This window comes from Gobio gobio, assembly GCF_949357685.1.
Source record: "Gobio gobio genome assembly, chromosome: 5".
Classification (NCBI taxonomy): domain Eukaryota; kingdom Metazoa; phylum Chordata; class Actinopteri; order Cypriniformes; family Gobionidae; genus Gobio; species Gobio gobio.
In genome coordinates, this window is record NC_137101.1 from 8,117,015 (window position 1) to 8,140,836 (window position 23,822).

The 23,822-nt window shown below is 40.3% G+C and overlaps 1 protein-coding gene across 2 annotated transcripts in view; it reads right to left on the minus strand.

Moving 5' to 3' along the window:
* The window catches only part of srgap1b (SLIT-ROBO Rho GTPase activating protein 1b), a gene marked incomplete at both ends in the record, with an annotated part of 65,904 nt that overhangs the window by 37,136 nt on the left and 4,946 nt on the right, over positions 1-23,822 (minus strand). For both annotated transcript variants that reach the window (XM_079818002.1, XM_079818003.1), the window contains 2 exons: positions 898-1,060; positions 5,118-5,313. In XM_079818002.1, coding sequence (XP_079674128.1) covers positions 898-1,060; positions 5,118-5,313 — 359 coding nt within the window. The remainder of the gene's footprint in view (positions 1-897; positions 1,061-5,117; positions 5,314-23,822) is intronic.

A 23,822-nucleotide genomic window follows, 5' to 3' on the forward strand; every position in this document is an offset into this window, starting at 1 on the left:
TTTCAGTCTGATTGCTCTGATCAGATTTTGCGTGGTTTATGTGAGACTCGTGACACATGCTGAAAGTCACTGCAGAAACAAGGTTGTGTTGCTGCAAAGTGACGGATGAGCAGAAAATGAAAATATAATGGACATGTTTTAAAACCGGCACGGAATAAAGACGCAGGAGTCCAGTGGCTACATATTGTCATGTTGCTATAAGACAAAACATCTCTATTACAAACGCCTCCATTTTGCTGTTAGTTTTGGCATATGCCTACCAACTCATCGTCATTGCCATAGAAACCAATACAGATTCCGGAAAACCAAAGAGCGGCATGGGACACACAAATCAGATCTGAACAGTTGCGATACACAGTGTGGACAGTCAATCATTTTTAGATCAGATTCCCAATCCGATACACAAATACTGGAATTTGGACTTACAGTGTGAAGTGTGAACGTAGCCCTTCATTAACCCTTGTACTAATCTACATTAGTGCTGGTCTGCTAAAGTGTTATTGTGCAGAGAAAGACATTCACTTCCTATAAATAAACCACCATTGTGTTGGATTCTTCAGGGACAACGACTGAATAATGAATGGAGAATCCACATAAAATAAAACCACAGCATGCACACAATCTGATACAGCTGTGAGTTTAGGAGTTGTGGTAATTATACTGACAAAATTCAAACAAGCAAACGGTTTTACCGACATCGTAAGTAAAGAGGAACAAGAAGTTCATATTTTGTTTATCCAAAGGACAAATATGCGTAAGCATCAAGAGATTTTCATCTCCTATCAGAACTTTTAATGAATGCATATTTTTTCCACCTTTCATAATCATTTTGATGTAATTATACATGCATCCCATCACATTACAGTACCGGCAGGAACGACCTGTGTTTGACCTCACCTTCTTGAGCAGGCGCATGTTGTCCTCGCTGACATGCGTGAAGCGCGTGATGACGTTGTTGAGGTAAAGGTCGCTGAGTGTGGCGTGGTCCTTACTCTCCCTCCTCACCTGGTTCAGCAGCAGATACCAGCAGTTCACGGGAGAAAGCAGGTTCTGGTCCTTCCTGCAAACCATCAAAATGTGCGGTTTTAAGATGTAGATGGAAAAATAATCAGACATAATACTCACAATACCAGAAATTAAAACTCAAATGTATATCTCTGTTATCAAGTGTTTGTCATCTGCATTTGAGATTTGTTTTTATTAAGGGAGATGTTGTACATGTATAGATATATGTCATTTATTTAAGCCACAAAGGTATACATTTATACTTTATATACTTTATACTTAAAAAATCCTGGGGAAATACACTCTTGTTCTGTTAAAGGAACACGGCACTTTAAAAAAAAAAAAAAATAGGCTAATTTTCCAACTCTCCTAGAGTTAAACAGTTGAGTTTTACCGTGTTCGAATCAATTCAGCCGAACTCCGGGTCTGGCGGTAGCACTTTTAGCATAGCTTAGCATAGATCATTGAATCTGTTAGCATCTCGCTCAAAAATGATCAAATAGTTTTGATATTTTTTTTCTATTTAAAACTTGACTCTTCTGTAGTTACATCGTGTACGAAGACCGACGGAAAATGCTTTTCATTTTCCATCATTCTACACGATGTAACTACAGAAGAGTCAAGTTTTAAATAGGAAAAAGTATCAAAACTTGCTAACGTTCTAATCAGATTAAATGATCTATGCTAAGCTATGCTAAAAGTGCTACCGCCAGACTCAGAGATCGGCTGAATGGAATCGAAAAACGGTAAAACTCAACTGTTTAACTCTAGGGGAGTTGGAAAATAAGCCTATTTTTTTTTTTTTTTAAGTGGAGTGTTTCTTTAAGTTATATGGTAAGATTTTATTTTTTTACATTTCTGTATTTGTACTGTATTATATTATGTATACTGTATTTTCTTTTAATACATAATACAATATTAAGAAACATGCTATTCCTTCATAAGATTCATCAGTGGAAAGAATGAAAAAGAAGAAGAGGAACACGAGGAGGATGAAGCCAAGCAAGAGAAACAAAAATGTGACAAAATGTGCTTCTTTAGTATTGAAGTTGATTTAAAAAATGTTTTAAATGAATAAGAAGAATTGTAAATCTGTTTTTAAATAAGTTCTTTTAAAGGTTTCAGAATCACTGCTATCAGATTGTATGTATTTTTTTATTGTATTTACCGTGTAACTTCATGGAACAAGAGTACATTTCCCCAGTATTTAAAAAAAGAAAGAAAAAAAGTTGCAATAGTTTAAAAAAAAAATTAAATTACAGACAAAAGGACAATTCAGAAATGCTCGATAGAATAAATAGTTAAAAAAAAAAACACTGATATGTACTCCGTCACCTATACGTATTGTTATTCTATTATTACAAAAAGGTAAGCAGTGCATGTTCTCGCTAAATTGCTCCCAAACGTAAGGTTGTTGCCTATCTTAATAGTATAATAAGTACCCCTTCTTAGATATAAAATACTTCTAGTATAAATAATTTGTTAATTTGTCTGGTTGTTACCCCTTTATTCCCCAAACTTGAGATAATTCCCCCTTATACCTACACGTACATACTTTATAGTTACACTATAATTACAGAATAATTATAATTATGACTAGTTTGCCCTTGGTAAGATGATTATTTTTCAAGAATCAGGGATGTTAAGCAAATATACCACAACCCTTGAAATCCTTATAGATGAGCTGCAGCTGAACACACTCAGAGTTATCATAAAATCATCATTATCAATGACCCAGTGAATATATCAGCATACAAACCACTGATGACAGGTTAATGCTCTGGATCTCATTCCAATTAACATTCAATTAGATTCGTCATTTAATTTCCCCATAATATATTTGATGCATGAGTTCACAAACTGAATAACGTAAGAGTTTTACATACAACAGTCTCTAAAAATAATTAAACTCTTAAGGCACACTAAAATGTAAATTACTAAAAGTATATTTGCATTAGATAAAGCTATATATTTGCATGTATGTATTTATTTATATACTTTTCAAACATATACATACATACACCCCAATCAGGCATAACATTACGCCTGATATTGTGTTGGTCCCACTTTTGCTGCCAAAATAGCCCTGACCTGTCGAGGCGTGGACTCCACTAGACCCCTGAAGGTGTGCTGTGGTGTCTGGCACCAAGATGTTAGCAGCAGATCCTTTAAGTCCTATAAGTTGCAAAGTGGGGCCTCCATGGATCGACTTGTTTGTTCAGCACATCCCACAGATGCTCGATTGGATTGAGATCTGGTGAATTTGGAGGCCAAGTCAACACCTCAAACTCATTGTTGTGCTCCTCAAACCATTCCTGAACCATTTTTGCTTTGTGTCAGGCGCATTATCTGCTGAAAGAGCCACAGCCACCAGGGAATACCGTTATCATGAAAGGGTGTACATGGTCTGCAACAATGCTTAGGAAGGCGGTACGTGTCAAAGTAACATCCACTTGGATGGCAGGACCCAAGTTTCCCAGCAGAACATTGCCCAAAGCATCACTGCCTCAGCCGGCTTGCCTTCTTCCCATAGTGCATCCTGATGCCATGTGTTCCCCAGGTAAGCGACGCACACGTCATGTAAAAGAAAACGTGATTCATCAGACCAGGCCACCTTCTTCCATTGCTCCGTGGTCCAGTTCTGATGCTCATGTGCCACTGTTGGCGCTTTCGGCGGTGGACAGGGGTCAGCATGGGCACCCTGACTGGTCTGTGGCTATGCCGCCCCATACGCAAAACAAACCAGGATGCACTATGGGAATAAACAAGTCCAATCCATGGAGGCCCCACCTCGCAACTTACAGGACTTAAAGGATCTGCTGCTAACATCTGCTGCCAGATACCACAGCACACCTTCAGGGGTCTAGTGGAGTCCATGCCTCAACGGGTCTGGGCTGTTTTGGCAGCTAAAGGGGGACCAACACAATATTAGGTCATAATGTTATGCCTGGTCAGTGTATATACATAGTTTGTATATGTCTTCATTTAATTGATTAATTTAATTGAGATTAATATAATTAAGATTTTATGTTTTTGGGTTAAGCTGCATTTTTAAAATTAAAAATTATTCTTAATATTGAAAGTTATCATGATTTAAGATAAATGTTTTCTATGTTAATACATTTTAAATGTAATTTATTCCTTTGATGCAACGCTGAATTTTCAGCATCATTACTCCAGTCTTCAGTGTCACATGATCCTCCAGAAATCATTCTAATATGCTGATTTGCTGCTCAAGAAACATTTCATACTATTATCATTTATTAATGTTGAAAACAACAGATTAATATCTTCATGGAAACCATGATACATTTTTCAGGACTCTTTGATGAACAAAAGTTCAAAAGAACAGCATTTATTTGAAATCCTTTGCAATATTATACATGCCTTCACTGTCACTTTTGAATAAAAGTATTTATTCCTTTAAATAAAACAAATCTTACTGACGCCAAACTTTTGAACAGTAGTATAATTATGTTTTAAAAAAAAGAATAATTATCACATTGCATTTTTCTAATTGCTCGTTTACTGTATTTTGGAGAGTGAAGATGGTTTAACCACCTGCCGAGGTGAGGTAAAAGACGCCATTTTGTTTCACACACTTGTTCTTCTATATTAATAATGGCTGTTGCGAAAAGACAATGGGAAGCCATTTTGGACCAAAGAGGCGAATGTCTTCAGCAGCCGGTGACTAAACACAAAGCTCAGCAGGCATCTGATGGGACAGCCCCATGAGGACCAGCACACTAACAGTGCCCAGCACGAAGGGGGGAAAACGCAACAGAAGAGAAACTGTGATTCTCTCTCTCTCTCTTTCACACTCATCCCTCATCACTCTATTTTCCCAGCAGAATGTTATCTGCATTAATGAGACAGCAAATACACAGATGCCTGTACACACACACACACACAAACAATAACTACAGAAGACACAGCAATCGCCTCCTCTCTGATTTTTCAAGCATGACGCTGCGGAGCATCATGGGTAAAATATTCCAGACGTCGCTCTAATCCACAGTCAAACAAAACGGGGAGGGAGGAATCATTGGAAGGTGAACGAAAGGCACCTGATTCGCCAGTGAATGAATCTTCAATCATTTATGTGCACTCACTTGTATTGTTGGTGGTCCTTGGTGCTGCGGGTTTTGGCCATGAAGCGTTCGGCGAGCTTCTCCAAGTTGCGTGAATATTCGCTCTCGATCTCTGCTTTCTTCCTGAAGAAATCCTGCAGGTCCTGGAGGAGCTGAACCCGCATGTCCGTCTGTTGCTCCAGACATTTCTGCTGCTCCACTAACTGAGACCGTATCTCTGCTCACACACACACACACAAACACACAAAATGATGTTAGCTAATTAACAACGGCCATTTAAAAAGACAGTGTTTCATGCTTAATGACAGCTGCTGTGTTACTGACATCACATGACACGTTCGGGAGTAACTTGAACACAATGTGGGCACTGAAGGGTGAAGTTGTGCTCTCTGAACCAGAGGTTTTCCTCCTAACAAGGCGGTCTGGATTCTTCCTTAACAACACACTGGTTATCACACTCACTGCCGTTGCCAAGACAACAGGTAGTGGAGTGGAGTATCCCATGAGGATTAGCGTGTGTGTTTAATGGGAGGAGGTATTCAGTATTCTCCATCCTAGTTCTCATCTCCACTTCTCCTCAAACTCCTCCTTTTCCTTAAAGGAATATTTGACTCAGAATTAAAAACCTGCCTTGATTTACTCGCCCTTATGTCCTTCCAAACTCATCGTTGTCACAAAGGCAGAGGATAGTGACTTGCTTTTCAAATCATTTCAAAACAGAAGCAAATGTATCACAAAAGTAGTCAATGTCTAATGTGCTTATCTCATTCTTCTGAAGCAGTGTTATTGCAGTATTACTTATTAAAGTTTATTATTAAAGCTTATGTTGAATTAGCTTTGTTATGCACTTTTAATATTTTTTTTACAATTATTTTAGTTATAGTATAGTTAGTTATTGTTTCTTTTCTCATCTAATTTTTTTCTCCTTAATATTCAGCCTATATTATATATTATTTTAACTTTAATTCAATTAACAAAATCATTACTTTTAGTTAATGATAATAACCCTGTTCTGAAGACATACGATAGCTTTGTGTGAGGAATAGTCTGAAGTTTAAGCCTTTATTCACTGATAATCTAAGATCAGGAGTCAGATTTGTGAACCAATCATTCTCGCTTTGTGAGTTCAGATTCATGAGAACGATTCAGACTATCACTATTTCTCTCATTAGAGGTCTGTGTAACAGACGTAGGCCAGTAAGAGCTGTGCGTGTAAACCTCACTCCCCTGGCCTCAAGAGGTGATCTAGCGACTGACGCTAGTGTCTGCGATCTTTAGCGTTCTTGTTAGAGCGCCCGCCTCCCATGCCAGAGACCTCAGTTCAAATCCCGCTTGGAGCAGGTTGAGTAGGGCCGGTTACATTTGGTGCCGTGACCCGGATGGACGTGAGGTTTAGGAGTGAGTGTAACAGACAAAGGCCAGTAAGAGCTGTGCGTGTAAACCTCACTCCCCTGGCCCCAAGAGGCGCGCTAATGGTTGCGATCTTTAGCATTGTTAGCGCCTGCCTCCCACGCCAGAGACCCCAGTTTGAATCCCGCTTGGAGAGTCACAGCACGAAATGTGACTGGTCCTACTTGAACCACTCCGAGTGGGATTCGAACCAGGGTCTCCACCGTGGGAAGTGGGCACTAACAAGAACGCTAAAGACGGGAACCGCTAGATCCAGTCACTAGCACACATTTACTCCCCTGGCCTCAAGAGGCTTTTCATGTACCAGTCACATTTGGTGCCATGACCTGGATGGGAGTGAGGTTTAGAGAAGTGAGTGTAACGGACGTAGGCTAGTAAAAGCTGTGTGGCTAAATGTTACTCCCCTGGCCTCAAGAGGTGTGCTAGTGACTGGCTCTAGCGGTTGCGGTCTTTAGCATCCTTGTTAGTGCCCACTTCCCACGGCGAAGACCCTGGTTCGAATCCCACTCGGAGCGGTTCAAGTAGGACCAGTCACATTTGGTGCCGTGACCCGGATGGGAGTGAATCTTAGGGGGGGTGAGTGTACCGATGTAGGCCAGTAAGAGCTGTGTGTGTAAACCTCACTACCCTGGCTTCGAGAGGCATGCTAACGACTGACGCTAGTAATACTCGAGCGGGTTGAGTAGGACCGGTTAACATTTGTTTCCATGACCCGGATGGGAGTGAGGTTTAGGGAAGTGAGTGTAACAGACGTAGGCCAGTAAGAGCTGTGTGGCCAAATGTCACTCCCCTGGCCTCAAATGGTGTGCTAGCAACTGGTTCTAGCAGTTGCCTTTAGCATCCTTGTTAGTGCCCACAGCGGAGACACCAGTTCAAACCCCAATTCGGAACGGTTCAAGTAGGGCCGGTTACATTTGGTGCCGTGACCCACGTGGGAGTGAGATTTAGGGTGGTGAGTGTAACGGATGTAGGCAAGTAAGAGCTGTGCGTGTAAACCTCACTCCCCTGGCCTCAAGAGGTGATCTAGCGACTGACGCTAGTGTCTGCGATCTTTAGCGTTCTTGTTAGAGTGTCCGCCTCCCACGCCAGAGACCTCAGTTCAAATCCTGCTTGGAGCAGGTTGAGTAGGACCGGTTACATTTGGTGCCGTGACCCGGATGGACGTGAGGTTTAGGAGTGAGTGTAACAGACAGTAAGGTCAGTAAGAGCTGTGTGGCAAAATGTCACTCCCCTGGCCTCAAGAGGTGTGCTAGCAACTGGTTCTAGCAGTTGCCTTTAGCATCCTTGTTAGTGCCCACAGTGGAGACCCCAGTTCAAATCCCACTCGGAACGGTTCAAGTATGACCACTCACATTTGGTGCCATGACCTGGATAGGAGTGAAGTTTAGGGGGGTGAGTGTAACGGATGTAACCATAAAGAGCTGTGCATTTAAACCTCACTCCCCTGGCCTCAAGAAGTGTGCTAGCGACTGACACTAGTGGCTGCAATCTTTAGCTACCTTGTTAGCACGCCTGCCTCCCATTCCAGAGACCCAGTTCAAATCCCGCTTGGAGTGGGTCGAGTAGGGCGGTTACATTTGGTGCTGTGACCCGGATGGGAGTGAGGTTTAGGGGGTGAGTGTAATGGACGTAGGCCAGTAAGAGCTGTGCGTGTATCTGTGCCTGATCTCAAGAGGTGCGTTAGCGACTGGCTCTAGAGGCTGCGGTCTTTAGCATTCTTGTCAGCGCGCCCGCCTCCCATGGCAGAGACCCTGGTTCGAATCCCACTTGGAGAGGGTAGAGTAGGACCAGTTACATCTGCACGGGATGGATTTTTCAGTCCCGCTCCCACAAGATTGCATACCGCTCCTGTCCGCTTCTGCCAAAAATATGTTACATTTTATTCCGCTCCCGCCTGAAACTTTTACATTTTGTACCGTTCCCTAAAGGGGCATGGTGAAGGAAAAAAGTTATTTGTCAATGCTGTTGCGTTCTCTCGCAAAACCTTTTTTCCCCCGAGAAACTTTGCATTCACTTGCAAAACCTTTTGAGCACTTTTCGAGCGAATGCTCGGAACGTCGGAAAGCAAAACATTAGAGAGAATGCAAAAGCATCGACACATTTTTTACTTCACCATGTCCCTTTAGGTGCTCCGTATTCCTGCTTCCCGCACACATATCAGTTTTTTCCCTCCCGCACCCGCACTCAGCAATTCAAAACTTGTCCCAAGCCACCCTCTGTTGTGTCGGCACGACCGCGGGATTGCAGACCTCTATCTCTCATGTCCCCACCAAGAACAACTAGGACAGATTTTCAGTGAATTACATTTTAAATTCGGGTACTGTATGTTCCTTACACAAAGCTATCGTATGACCTGGAATATAAGCGCATAAGTCATATGGACCAATTTTAAAGATACTGTTTTTGCATCCTTTTTGAAGCTTAAAAAGACTCTGTGTCCGTTAACTTTAATTGCATGTAAATGAGCGTGTAAAACAGCCATACGGTTTTGAAACAGGGACATAACCACCCCAATACTCTCCCAGGACAATCCTCCCAAAATATTCAGGCGATATGGCTCTTTTATTCTTGCATTTTGTACCCCTAATCCTGAATCCGCCTTAGTTTTAAACACCATGAGGATGAGTAAATTATGACAATTTTCAATTTCAGACAAACTATTCCTTTAATAACTGCTTTGAATAATAACACTCCCTTGTTCCCCTTCACCAGCTCGCTCTCTCCCTCCTTCTCTTCTCCCTCACACTTTCCCCCCTCTCTTTCTCTCTCCACAGACCAACTGTTTAATGTCACACTGCCTCTCCAGCTCGAAATAACAGATGAGACAGCAGGCTTGGCGTGAGCTCTGTGTGGGTGTGAGTGTGTGTGTAGGAGGGTGGGAGGGACTGTGAGAATTGGAGACATTTAACGTTTGTGTGTGTGTGTTTGCGTGTTCTGCATCAGTGATGGTGGCATGGTGAGCAAGGTGACTCTTTTGATACAATATAAGAAACGCCTGAAATCCAGCAGAGAATCAGAGGTGATATATATATATATATATATATATTTTTTTTTTTTTTTATGTGGTAAATGAAATGGCACTGCCTGGTGCAAGTGATGCAATGTGTCTTTTTCCTTAAAGCTGTGCATTTTTTAAACACTTTTAAAATATGCAGTGACAACTAGACTGGTTCTATACAGAACCTTAAAAGGTTCTGTCAGGCGCTTTACATGTAGAACCTTAAAGGGGTCATGAATTGAGAAATCAAATTTTCCTTGATCTTTTGTCATCTAAGAAGCCATTATATTATAAAAATTTACTGTACGCTTCAAAACTCAAAACTTCCTAGTTAGTCCAAAAACAGCTTTTATTGAACGGAGTGTCTATTTAGACTCAGTGCAAATAGCTCGCCTTGTTGGCAGACGCCATTGACACTTACTCCGCCCACTGACGTCTGGTTGGGCCAGAGAAAATGATAGAAGACGATGGATTTTCAGCAGTAGTGTAGGGGTAAGGCACATGGCAAAACATTTTGGCACAAATCCACCTTTTGCAGAACTTGCTCTACTCCCTTTTCCCACATTGCATCTCATATCAGATCAGAAAGGCATTTATTTTCTATAAAAAGGAAGAAAATATTCAAAAAGTGGAAATAAAGTGTCTAATAATAAAGTGTTTATAGGTTAGGGGTAGAGGTGTAGGAAGGGCTTTATTGTCATCCATTTAATAATTTTTATAAAAATAATAATTTAAACTATTTCACAATTGCATACTGTTTAATGTAAAACAACACTGACGTCCAAATATTGTCTGCCACTATTTATAACTATAAATATAGCATCTAACTACTATTTGCACCACTGCCTTTATTGAAACCAAGCTCAGAAAACGCCTTGTTTCGGATTGTATTATATTATTACATCATAGTGTGATGAAAGAAGATGATCAACGCCTACTTCTACATAATTGACTCTTTAACCCCGCCAACCAATTCACGTCATGTAGAAGTAAATATGAGACAGACGCAAACACAGGATAGAGATGCCTCTGAAGATGTTTCGCAGTGCTAAGTTGTGGAAAAACACAGTCTTTGCATTGCCATCAATGTGATCCTAACATTAAGAAAGTGTGAATGAACTTTATTTTTAACGAAGTTCCAGTCAAATTGCATCAGTAAGACACTATTTTTAAACAAGACACAGTTCGACAGGCTTTTCAGTTAGACAGAAAATAAAAGATGATGCAGTTTCAACTTGGATTCGACATGATTCGTTATGGCGTTGCCAGTGCCTCCTCAAAAAAGATTTCATGAGAAAATAATCAATATTGCAAAAATCACTACAGAATCACTTTGACAACAGACTTTACTCAGGCGTTTCAGAATGACCAAAACAGCATTTCAGATGCTGTGCAACGAGATCGGTCCGCTGGTTGGTCCAGTTATGCCATCCCAGTAAAATGTCTTTTTTTGACGTGCATAGAGGAATTGATTTGGTAAATGTGATCCCATCGTAGTTTATATGCATGTTTTCTTATGGGATACATTTTTTTTTTTACGTTTTTTTATCCACATTTTAGAATTTATAAGCATCTTGGCGTTTCCATCCAACGTTTTTTTATGTGATATCCCAAAATTAACATAAAACATATGGAACTATGTAAACATAGCTACTGTCCTACCTCGCGCAGTCGTATCCGCACAGCTTTTAACCCTCTGGGGTACTTCATTTATGGGTCACACTCAGGACCTTCGGGTCAAAAATGACCCCCATAGGAAATTAATGGGACATCAAGACATCAAGAGTGCAAAACAGACCAAAAAAAACACACACACACACACACACTCTTATACAAACAAAAACACACGCACACACAAATGAACGCGTGCCATTCCAAAAGCTAATTGTGTTTTTGTGTGTGTGTGTGTGTGTGTGTGTGAGTTTTTTTTGTCTGTTTTGCACTCTTGATGTTTTAGAGATTCACCCCTTCACTGTTGAGTCCTTTTTTTCTGCATCCTGGCTGATTTGTAGATTGTATGCACAAAAAAACTCTGTATTTTCATATTTTTGCCAGTTTCCCATTCATTTCCTATGAGGGTCATTTTTGACCTGAAGGTCCTGAGTGTGACTATTTTTTAGACTGTCCCCAATTTTTTGGGATGTTCATATGCCAAGTACCAATAAAGTCACCAAGTTTCGGACCATTCCGATGAAGCTACATTTTTTTTTTAAATTATAAAACGCTTCGGGTCATTTTTGAACCGAAGTACCCCAGATGGTTAAAGTATACTCAACCGCAGATGGCCGAGTTCGACACATGTGCAGTAAAAAATGTTTTGTTGATGACCAGTCGTGTCATCAACAGGACATTCACACGGCAGGATCGAAGAAGAAAAGTAGTGGATCAACCATTGCAACATAGTTCAGAAGAAACAACGCACAAACTTCGCAGAAATGCTCAGCAAGTTCGCCATCCATTGTAGTGTTTCCCTTTTTCAAGCGTGTTGTTTTTGACTCACTCTTTCCACACTCTTCTTCGACCCAGGGCCGTGCAGAGAGTTCTTCAGGGGCAGGGGCTCAAATGTAAAAAAGGGGCAATATATAATATATATATATATATATATATTTCCATCATTGACATTAAATCCTCATATTAGAATGATTTCTGAATGATCATGTGACACTGAAGAGTGGAGTAATGATGCTGAAAATCCAGCTGTGATCCACTTTTGATTCATTTTGAAAAAGGGCAGGGGCTCGAGCACCCAAAGCCAATCCCCCCCCCGCACGTGCCTGGTTCACAGTACTGTGCGTTTTGCCACCTAGACGCTTTTGTCTTTCTTGCGCATGTGCTGTTGTACACGCACAGACGATAATTATGTCATGTGGTCTCTTTCGAAGTATATTTTGGGCTTTAAAGCGGGACGTCGCGTCCAGTGCTATGAAATCTGGGATGGGTAGGCTGAGAAGGGTCCATCGGCTATACCCTTCCTTTGCCTGAGAAACAGAGGGTTAATTTTGAATTCGCTTTCGAATTGGAGCAGCCTTCGTCGCGCCGCTGTGACGCAATCACACTTCAAATGTGGCCTTCAGAGGTGCAGCTTTCACATTGGGACAGCCTTCGTAGAGAGAATGAATAATTTTGTGGAGCAGCTGAAGTTACAGTAAAACATGACTTGGTGGCGCTCAAGCACAAAACGGTCTCAGAGCACACATTGATACTTGTGAAAGGTTTTGGCAAGCACGTAAATACTGTCTCTCTTCTTCTTCTGTGTGACAAGTGAGTGTCAGAAGCAAGCGGCAACCTCCCCCAGTTTCTCTTGAAGCCAATACGGTGCCAATAAGTGACTTAAACTGCAGTTCATCGACTGGCCACTAGGGGCTCCAGAAGGGAGCAAAATCTCATGAACTCCATGTTAAAATGCTCAACTTTACAGCAGAAAAAAAACATGTTTACAGCCTGGAACAAATTGTGGTTTTGGTCTTTATAGTTCATTTTGCCCTTCATGACAACTGTGAGGGGGGTGATTTTTTTTATAACTCATTCGTTTGCATTATATAAAGCCTTAAAGTTCTGCATAATTAAGGGCGTGGCCACTTTGAGTGACAGGGGGATTGCCGTTTGTCTGCTGTCTGTTAGTCATCGCGTCACTTCAGCTCCGCCCACGTCCCGCCTCTTTTCTGTTAACCGGGAGTGACGCAGCTCGACCCTACTTTACGCTTCAAAACTGCTCAAATTGGTAACGTCACAGACTGTAAAAAAATATGGACATAGTGTCCATGTTCAGAAGCGTAAAGTGGCGCAGCACCACATTGTGTACCGGGAGCGCCATCTACTGAATTTGCACGTTCATTCGGCGCATCTCCAGTGAAAATCGTTTGAGTGTGAACACAGACGCACCGAAAAACGTTGGCAATAAGTGCGCGCAATAATCATCCTGGTGTGCACAGGCCTTTAAAATGGCCAAATATTGGGCAATTGCATGCAGTCTTTTACTAGTTCAGCTGTTGCCGACAGCTCCAATGCTGTTTTCAAGAAAATCTCACAGGAGAAAACATCCGACTGCAGCGGAGCGCATCCTCACATGGGCCGTCCCCTGCCTCCACTCATGTTGATGCTAGAAACATGCTCATCTGTCATCCGGACAATGTGCATTCAGAGTGTCCACCGTGTTCTGAACAGCTGACTGGCAAAAACCAGCTTGAAACAACTCCAGAACTAGGAGTGAATTGAAACGGCATCAAAACTACAAATATATAGACTGTGACTCATTTCCACAAGCCTTTGAAGCACAAAACGGGCAGACAATGCTAATTAAAACAATATAAAACCATCGGCAACATGTTTGTCCATGTGGATGGAGCGGAAAAATATCAAATTCCCATCCTGTTTTGTTTGCGAGGATGTGAATATGGACATTTAGCAAGATAAAAAATAAATAAAACTATAACTTGCTGGCAAACGTTTAAAAATAAATTGGTGTACACTTTGTTCCACTCACTACTATAAAAATAATTGCCATTTATAATGTTTCCTGATTTTATTCTCAAGTCGCTGTCTCTCTCATATTTGACCTTTGAACTTGTGACCGCGGTGAGCACGTCTGATACCCTGCGGCATGCGCCCGACCCAGACTGTCTCCATGGCAACAAGGCTTCTGCTCAGCAACCTGAGAGCGTGAGGAGTGTGCAGGCATGTACAGCAGCACTACTCACACACACACACACTCACATGATTTAGAAAAAAATGGGAACTCAAACCACAATGGCACTAAAATACACATGTATGCCCTCGACGAAAATAAAAATATCCTATTTATGAGGAAGAAAGGGAACTTACATTTTTATTCCCTAAAAATAAAAATAAAAACATACGTCACCATGCTAAACGCTATTCTGCCACTTCCCATTTATTTTCCATTTCTGCTTAGACTTCTAATCTGCATCTTCTCCTCTCTCTCTCTTCTATTCATCTAAAGCAAATTTACGTCTTAAGCTTTTACTTTACGCTCCCCGTCATCTCAGTCTAAAAAAACTCATAAGCATTGCAGAATCTTTGCTTACAAGTCCTGAGAAACATTATGTTTCAAAATATAATTTTTTTTCTGCAGGAATGTAAATCTCACCTTGTAGTTAAAACAGCAAATCAGCTTGTTTGTGTGTGTGTGTGTGTGTGTGTGTGTGTGTGTGTGTGTGTGTATACATACATACATATACAGATCAGGCATAACATTATTACATTGACAGGTGAAGTGAATAACTCTGATTATCTCTTCATCACGGCACCTGTTAGTGGGTGGGATATATTAGGCAGCAAGTGAACATTTTGTCCTCAAAGTTGATGTGTTATGCTGCCTTCACGTGCTATCGGAAATTTCCTAATTCCCAGTTTAGAAGTCGTGATGACGAGCTTGTTGCATCCAAGTGCTTTGTTGTCGGAGTGAACAGGAATCATGGTGGACACCAGGTTATTCTTGCCTATTTATTGGGAAAATCTTATTAAAACCAACATCATATGTAGTGTCCCATGCACCGACAACCATATTAACATTCCATATAGTCCGCTTTCTGCTGATTCTGTCATTTCAGTCAAATGCAGGCTATTTTCGATGTGTATTAAACATACAATACGCTTCATATGATTACTCTTACATGTAAATATGTACTACATCAATGTCAAGACAAGACGACCTAGCTGCTTTGGGGGAAATAAAACTAAAACCACACCTGCCACAGCAGTCTAGTTCTCCCCACCACCATGTTTAAAGCTTATGACACGCCCATCTCGGGAATTGGGGTATCAAAATTATTTCCGAACTTCCCAGTGGTAAACACGACATCAGAGGGCGTTCATGTGCAATTTTTACCTAGGAAACTCGTATTTACGATAATTCCGATAGCACGTGAAGGCAGCATTAGAAGCAGGAAAAAAGGGCAAGCGTAAGGATTTGAGCGAGTTTGACAAGGGCTAAATTGTGATGGCTAGACGACTGGGTCAGAGCATCTCCAAAACTGCAGCTCTTGTGGGGTGTTCCCGGTCTGCAGTGGTCAGGATCTATCAAAAGTGCTCCAAGGAAGGAACAGTGGTGAACCGGCGACAGGGTCATGGGCGGCCAAGGCTCAATGATGCACGTGGGGAGCGAAGGCTGGTCCGTGTGGTCCGATCAAACAGACGAGCTACTGTAGCTCAGATTGCTCAAGAAGTTAATGCTGGTTATGATTGAAAGCTGTCAGAATACACAGAGCATCACATTTTGTTGCGTATGGGGCGGCATAGCCACAGACCAGTCAGGGTGCCCATGCTGACCCCTGTCCACCGCCACAAGCAGCAACAGTGGCACGTGAGCATCAGAACTGGACCACAGAGCAATGGAAGAAGGTGGCCTGGTCTGATGAATCACGTTTTTTTTTTTACATCACGTGGACGTGTGCGTGCCGCTTACCTGGGGAACACATGGCACCAGGATACACTATGGTCTGATGGTCAAGTCGGTGTAATGCTTTGAGTAATGTTCTGCTGGGAAACATTGGGTCCTGCCATCCTTGTGGATGTTACTTTGACACGTACCACCTAAGCATTGTAGCAGACATGGTCACAGATCTTGTACTGACAATGCAAGAGTCCAGCACTCTGTAAAGTCTCCTCCAACACACCTCAAAGACTTTCAATGAATTCAAGGTCTGGACTCAGAGGTGCCAATTCATGTGTGGAAATTATTCTTCATTCTTTCACAGTTTGAGCTGATGAATCTCGACATTGTCCTCCCGGAATATGGCCATGAGTATCTTCCTACAAGGTTGTTTAAGAAATGAATAGCTACACACTCCATCAATTAGGGTTAGAAGAACTGATGCTGTAAGGCCGCTGAAATCGCTCCAATGAACGGTAACGTTAGTGACTCGAAGGCCGTTGCGCGTTGGGTGGAATGGATTTAAAACTAATATATCTTTAATCTGACTCCATTTATCATAGTTGTTGAATATAGAAGAGAATGCCAATTGGTAGTTTAGTCATTTATATTTGATAATTAATCATACATTTAATCATTCCGTTTTAACCCTTTGTTGCAATTATACCGTTCCGTACTGGAGATAGTTAATAATTACAGACAGAGTAATTCAGAAAGGATCAAAATGTAACAATTTTATTAACAGTCAGGTAAATGTATAATGCCAATTACATAATCAATTCAAAGATAATTCATACATAATAGGGATGCAACAATACAGTTAGTCCACGGTTCAATACATACCTCGGTTTTTAACCACGGTTTTCGGTTCGGTTCGGTTCTGATTGCTTGTCACATCAGTTTTTTTCTATTCTTAAGCGACAGGAACAGCAAGAGGTTAAGGAGAAAAAAGACAATTTTTTAATTGCAATACTCTTTCTTTATTTTACTTAAAATTTGAAAAACCTTACTTAAACTTAAAACTTTACTTAAAAAAACCCCCTTGTACACAATCCTAGTGTATTGTATAATATAAAATATATATATATATAAAGATTTACACTGGCAGCTCAGAGCTGTACAGCAGCATTTAAGTATGAAATTGAATGAATAAATGTAAAAATAAAACACTACATAGACTTCACTATAAAATATACAAAGATTCTTATTAAAGCTATACTGTATTAGAGTTTTTCAGTCAAGAGCAGTGAGTGATTTTCTCTTTGTCTTTTGTTGTTGTATTAACATTAAATGGATAGTTCACTCAAAAATGAGAAATTAATACAGGTTTGGAACAATATTAGAGTGAGTAAATGATGACATAATTTTAGAGGTGAACTGTCCCTTTAAGGACAGCGTGTTCACTACTGCATTGCTGTCAATTTGCTTTCAAGACCTGCGTGCATCTAATATACAGAAACGCGCCGATTTTACTTTCACTTTAGACATAACCGACTGTGTTTATGTAAACCTTGTGTGTATTTGACTGTATTAGCGAAGTAAGACGACTACTTCAGTAATCACGTGTTTGACAAGCGTTCAGTGCGCACGCTCGGAAAAGCGCACCGCGCACACACCGGCAAGGCTTTAAAACCCATACAAATAATGAACTTTCGTGATTGTGAATTACTATAGTGTTCCGTGAATATAACTCTACCACTAACGTGTGCTGTGAATGTATGTCGCGTTGTTCAGTAGGCCTATATTGGGATGGAGGCAAATGATAAGTATTTTTCTAAAAATTCTAATTAAATGCAAAACCGAAAAACCGCAATTCACAGGCGCGTATTGAACCGTGAAGGTCGTACCGAGCGGTTCAATATTATATTGAGAATTGTGGCATTCCTAATACATAACATCAAATATTCCGAAATAGTCTAAAGAGTGAAAGATTTCCTGACTTTTTGAATATTACGTAACACAGAGGGTTTTCTGTATTACGGGCCAACCTTGTTAATAGTATTGCGCCCCGATCTTTCTGCTCCACTTCCTTATATTGCTCAGACCAAGACAGAGATTTCTTTCAAATAGAAACACATGAAAACAAAGGGAATTTAAATTGTGGGGAATCGAATTCCCATTTGGCTCGATTGAAAGGAAACCAAATGGCTCCCACAGCCACACCCACCATCATAAGTAAAATACCTCTAAGCTCTAAAAACTCTTATTAACTTCTTGTATACTTCTGTGATTATGAGACTTTTGTACCATTTGCACGGAGACATTTCAAACGATACCAAACACATATAATACTTTATAGTGAGAATTGACATTAAATCCAATAGATTTTGGGTATATTTCAGTGATCTCCCAGGAGAGGGGATCAGGAGTTTGGGGGAAGTTTCAGGTACATGTAAATTAGAGCCATTCTCAGTTGATTCACTCAATGGGACGTTACTGTTGCCAAACATATAACATGCTAGAAACATAATAATCACTGCAATAATGATCCAATCATAGATTCTAATAGTATTTGCCTATTTAAATCCAAACAGCAATATTTTCTTTTGGCCAGGCAGTGTAAACGTACATTGCATATTAGCCTTACATTAATTTAATATCAGGTCAATTATATTTTCTATGACATAAACCAACCCCTACCCATCACAGAAACTTGTGCAACACATTAGATATAGAAAACCATTTTAACTAGTGTGGACCATGTAAAATTACCTCACTAGTCAGTTGTGATATTTCACTATGTGATTCTGACTATGTGTATCTTTTCTAACTGATCCATCTTGTAAACTACTTAAAACTTTCTGGCCAGGCCTTTTCAAGCCAGCTTAAAGTTTGTCTACAATATTGTTTTTTAAATCACAAGTATTGCCAAACCTGTACCGGCATACACATTTACACACAGACGGAGTGAATGTTTTTGCATAAAATGTGTCAAGGACAAGTCAACATTAGGTGAGGCTTCATCCAGTACAAGACACAACAAATGTAATCAAGCGCGTACGGATCCAAGGTCAGGAGATACGGACAGATGAAGTGTACGTGTAAGGACTAAACAGACAGACAATGACTCAACGGCAGACCAGACTTACTGTAATTGACCTTACTCACGCAATATTTCATTCAACACAAATGAAAATCAGGTTATGAGGGCTAGACAGGCAAAATATCAAAATGCCTTTCAGATTTTAAACACTTGTCTACCCCGACTAAGCTGACATCTCTGTTGTTTTAAACGGAAATAAGACTTGCGATAATCTGTAAAGCAAGCCTGGCTAACTAAGCTTTCAGCTTTAAACCCAAGACTAAAGGCAAAGACAGGCTTTAAGACCCACAATCCTTAGTGTAAGTACTGCATTATATGTGGTCTTCTCCGCTGTGGTCTTAAATAGATTACTGGATCGATATCTATACTTGATTAATGAGACTCACAGGGCTCCCGTTATAAACACATGCAGTAAATGGCTGGGAAATCTGTCTGGTCTTGAGTCTGAGACAAAGAATTCGGTTTTGACCAAATTAGCTATTTGTTCGCTGTCTATTCTTGAACAGAGGAAGTGAGGCCATATGCTGTTTCCAATCATTATTTTGAAACATAACCAGGGCTGACGATATCACACACAGACAACTCACTACAACACACTTCTACAAGTACACACACGCAGAGGACATCTGGTCCTTGTCCACCTCTCAGCATTTGCCATCACCGTACTTGTGTTACAATGCAACATGCACATTTGTTTCGCTATCTGAATGAGGACGGTTCATAAGCTGCGTCTGAAATCGCATAATAAGTATGTACTGCATTTGATGAAGACTGCACTTCGCGACCATTAAAAAAGTATGTTCTGTATTTGTGTAGTATGAAAACCAGGACATATATCATGTTGAAATTGTCATGTAACCCTACAGTAGACATCAGACGCGCACTTTAAACTCCTGGCAGAAGCAATACGTCATTCAGGTGTTTTTGTCCTATTGTTGGACATGCTACTAGTAGGAATGTACTGCTTTTTGCATACTAGGCCAACACTGAAACTATAAGAACGTTTTTTGTTGAACTGATATCATCATTTGTTTCCTCTGATTTGAAGCAAATGACCCACACCTGACCCTGTTTACACCTGGTATTAAAGGGATAGTTCACCCAAAAACGAAATTTTTATGTTTATTTGCTTACCCCCAGGGCATCCAAGATGCAGGTGTCTTTATTTCTTCAGTAGAACACAAATTAAGATTTTTAACGCCAACCGTTGCAGTGTGATAGTCGTATAATGCATGTCTATGGGGATATTTTAGAGCATGAGAGCAATGAGAGTAAAAACAATCGAATCCTTATTAAACCCTGCGGCTCGTGGCGACACATTCATGTCTAGAGACACGAAACGTTCGGTTTCTGTGAGAAACCCAACAATATTTATGTTATTTTTTTACCTCTTATCAGACGAATGTCATCTAGTATTCCCAGCGCCATAACTTCCGGCGAATAAGGTCAAAATACTGCCGCAATCAAAGATATATATACGCAGATGCCTCATTCGACCGATCCGCGCAGGCACTAATGAGGAGTCTATGTATATATCTATGATCTCGCCAGTATTTTGACCTTATTCACCGGAAGTGATCGCGTGGGGACGGCTGATGCAGAGCCATAGAAAAAAAATGAAATAAATGTTTAAATATGGATATTTATCGATTTGCTTCAGAAGGCCTTTATTAACACCCCGGAGCCACGTGGAGCAGACAGATCACAATATTGACAGACAGATGGACTTCAAAAACCGAGCAACTATTACTGCCATTATAATGCTTGGATTAGCCAGAACATTTTTAATATAACTCAGATTTTATTAGTCTGAAAGAAGAATGTCATATACACCTCGGATGACTTGAGGGTGAGTAAATCATGGGCTAGTTTTCATTTTTGGGTGAACTATCCCTTTAAGTGTTTTGGTCACAAGTAGACGAGGGAGACACATTCCTATTTACACCTGGTGTTTTAATCCGTCTCTTTTGTCCACTTTCAACCACTTCTGTCCTGATTTCTTCGAGGGGAGGGTCTGTGGGCGGGTAAATGTATGGGCTTTTTCAGATCTTTCAATCTAATCAACAAAATAAGCTAGTGAATTTACATATGAACTGGAGATGACGGAAAACCTATGGAGAGCATCAGCTTTCGTTTCTGCTCTGACAGCCGCAAGATCACGCCGAACACTGTGAGTGTGTGTTAGAAATCAGGAATGGTGAGAGAACATTGTGTTTGGTACGTTTTTCGTCTTCAAACCAAACTTGGGTCTTCAGCCGACAAAGTTTAATCCCGTCTGGCTGGTGCGGGACCCATAATGTTTACAGAGAGTAGATGGTCTTTTGGGGCTGTTCAGACATTGGACCACTTGAGTTTTTACACTACGAAAGCAATCCGGTTGAATGTGTTTTCGACTACCTCTTGAAGTGGTTGAAAGTGGACAAGCTCAAAACTTTTTAGACCTCGTTTACACCTGTATTTAGTGTCGTGCACTTGTGATCCGATTGACCAAAACGCACCTTAACCCTTTCACACGTAAGTTCAAAATTTTCTGGCTGACCCCCGAGTGTGAGTTTTTCAAGGCGACCGTTAATTAGAACGTCTCACTTTATTGTTTCCATGGTGACGCGTCATTGCTTGTCACATGATGCACCGCAGTAACAATAGTGCTGTATGCATAGATATGTATACGTAGATGCCTCATTCGACCTCTCCAGGCACGTCGACGCGCCGCCATTTTAGAACGGTCAACACACGTCAACACTTCAGAGACTGTCAATCATCACTCACATAAAAAAAACAACACTGCGCAGCCTCTGTAAAGCCCAACGCGATTTAAATTCCCGAAGAAATTGGATAACCTTTCGATCATTTTATAAAGGTTTTTTTTATAAAAACGATTGCAAAACAGGATGATTTTTGAGAATTTAAGCTTTCAGATAATACCCATGATGATTACTTAAAACATGGGTTGAGTAAATAGGCTATATTGATGTTTATTAAACACATTACTAGATCATTTATTACTATTTTTTATAATTTATTTACTTTGATGGCTGATTGGTTTATGGTTTATGATTTCTTTCCGATGAGCTTGTTTATAATGAGTTCACTGTGTTCATTAAAAGATGAGCAATGTGTCTGTAGGGTTCTCTGATGGTCAATAATATTAATGATATTAAGAAAATGTAAAGATTTTTAACCAATATTTTTAGAATATGCTGAATTATCTACCATTAATGATAAACTAATCCTAACTCATCAGCTTCAGTATATTGATATATAAATATTCATTTCATACATGCATGCGTATAACTACGGTTGCAGACGCACAGGCAACATTTGAATATTCACAAAGCGTGTTCACGACCAGCTTTAACCGTTCGAAAATGGCGGACGGCTAATGTATAGCGGCCCATAGAAACAGACGCTAATGGGGCATCTACGTATACATATCTATGGCTGTATGACTGATGATCTGCTTTAATTCCATTTTTCCTTTTTTATTAAAAATATTCACATATGTGATACCTATAAAATATCTGATATTCCGACTGTCGAATATGTGCAAATGGATGTGTTTTGTTGTTTAAACACCTTTCTAAAGATCATTAGTTGAGCTATATGCGCGATGGGCGCTTCAGTTCAGAGAATCGGATCTATTGGATTTACAACATGTGAATTCAACCACTTCTCCCGAAATACATGAAATAAGTGGCCGGTGAACTGGGAGAAGAATAGGTTAAACTTTAAAGTTACTTACGCAATGTGTATCCGATATGAATAAAACTTGTAACGGAAAGGATTATTATTGTCGCTTCCATAGACATCAGTGTGTATTTTACAAACTCTAAATGCATGGTTTTGCTGGTACTTATGTATAATTAAATGTCTGAAACCTAAAATAAATATTATAAGCACGTCTGCTTCTGGCTCAGCGCCAGCCAACGCATGAAAGCACATTTGAATTTAGCAGTTGATCATGTGATGCACTGAATGTTCTAATCACACCGGTGTGATGTACGCTCCAGGGACCAGCCAAGACTGATCACAACGGTGTGATCGTATATGCGAAAGGGTTAATACCAGGTGTAAACAGGGAGTATGACCCCTAAAAAATGTGTACAATTTAACAATTTACTCCAACAAAGCCACATTGAAATCCCTATATCTTTGGAAATGAACCATATTGAGCCTTAAAAGAACCAAAATCTAAAAGGATATTAAGATATCTTCAATACTTCTTGAGTTACAAGCTGACATGTAAACTTTGCGGGGAAACACGATTTTTGAACTGTCACCATTGGCATGATGCATTTACATTTACATTTATGCATTTGGCAGACGCTTTTATCCAAAGCGACTTACAGTGCCCTTATTACAGGGACAATCCCCCTGGAGCAACATGGAGTAAAGTGCCTTGCTCAAGGACACACTGGTGGTGACCGCTGGGATCGAACCAGCAACCTTCTGCGTATCAGTTCCATGGTTTAACCCACCGGACAACCACCTCACATGATGCAACAAAGATTGTAAAAGTCAACCGCTTTTACTAACAGACCTTCCAATCTCTGTGTAAAAATAAAACAATGATACTGCCATGATTTAAGTCATTTTTACCCCCTGTAATCTTGCTTCAAATCTCAGCTGAAAACTGTCATTTTGCCCCCCATTTTGTGAATTGTATTGAATCCAATTAGGGTCAATTTGACCCGCAACAAAAAAATCGTACCCAGAATTCGAACATAATACAAGGGTTAAAGGAGCAGGACATTTCTCATTATTTCATACTGTAAAACCAAACCAAAATTGCATAATTTAAAATGTGACGTATAGCGGATGTGGGTGATGGATGATGAACTCTGGAAAATCTGAAGTACAATGCATGAAAAACCTGCTAAAAAT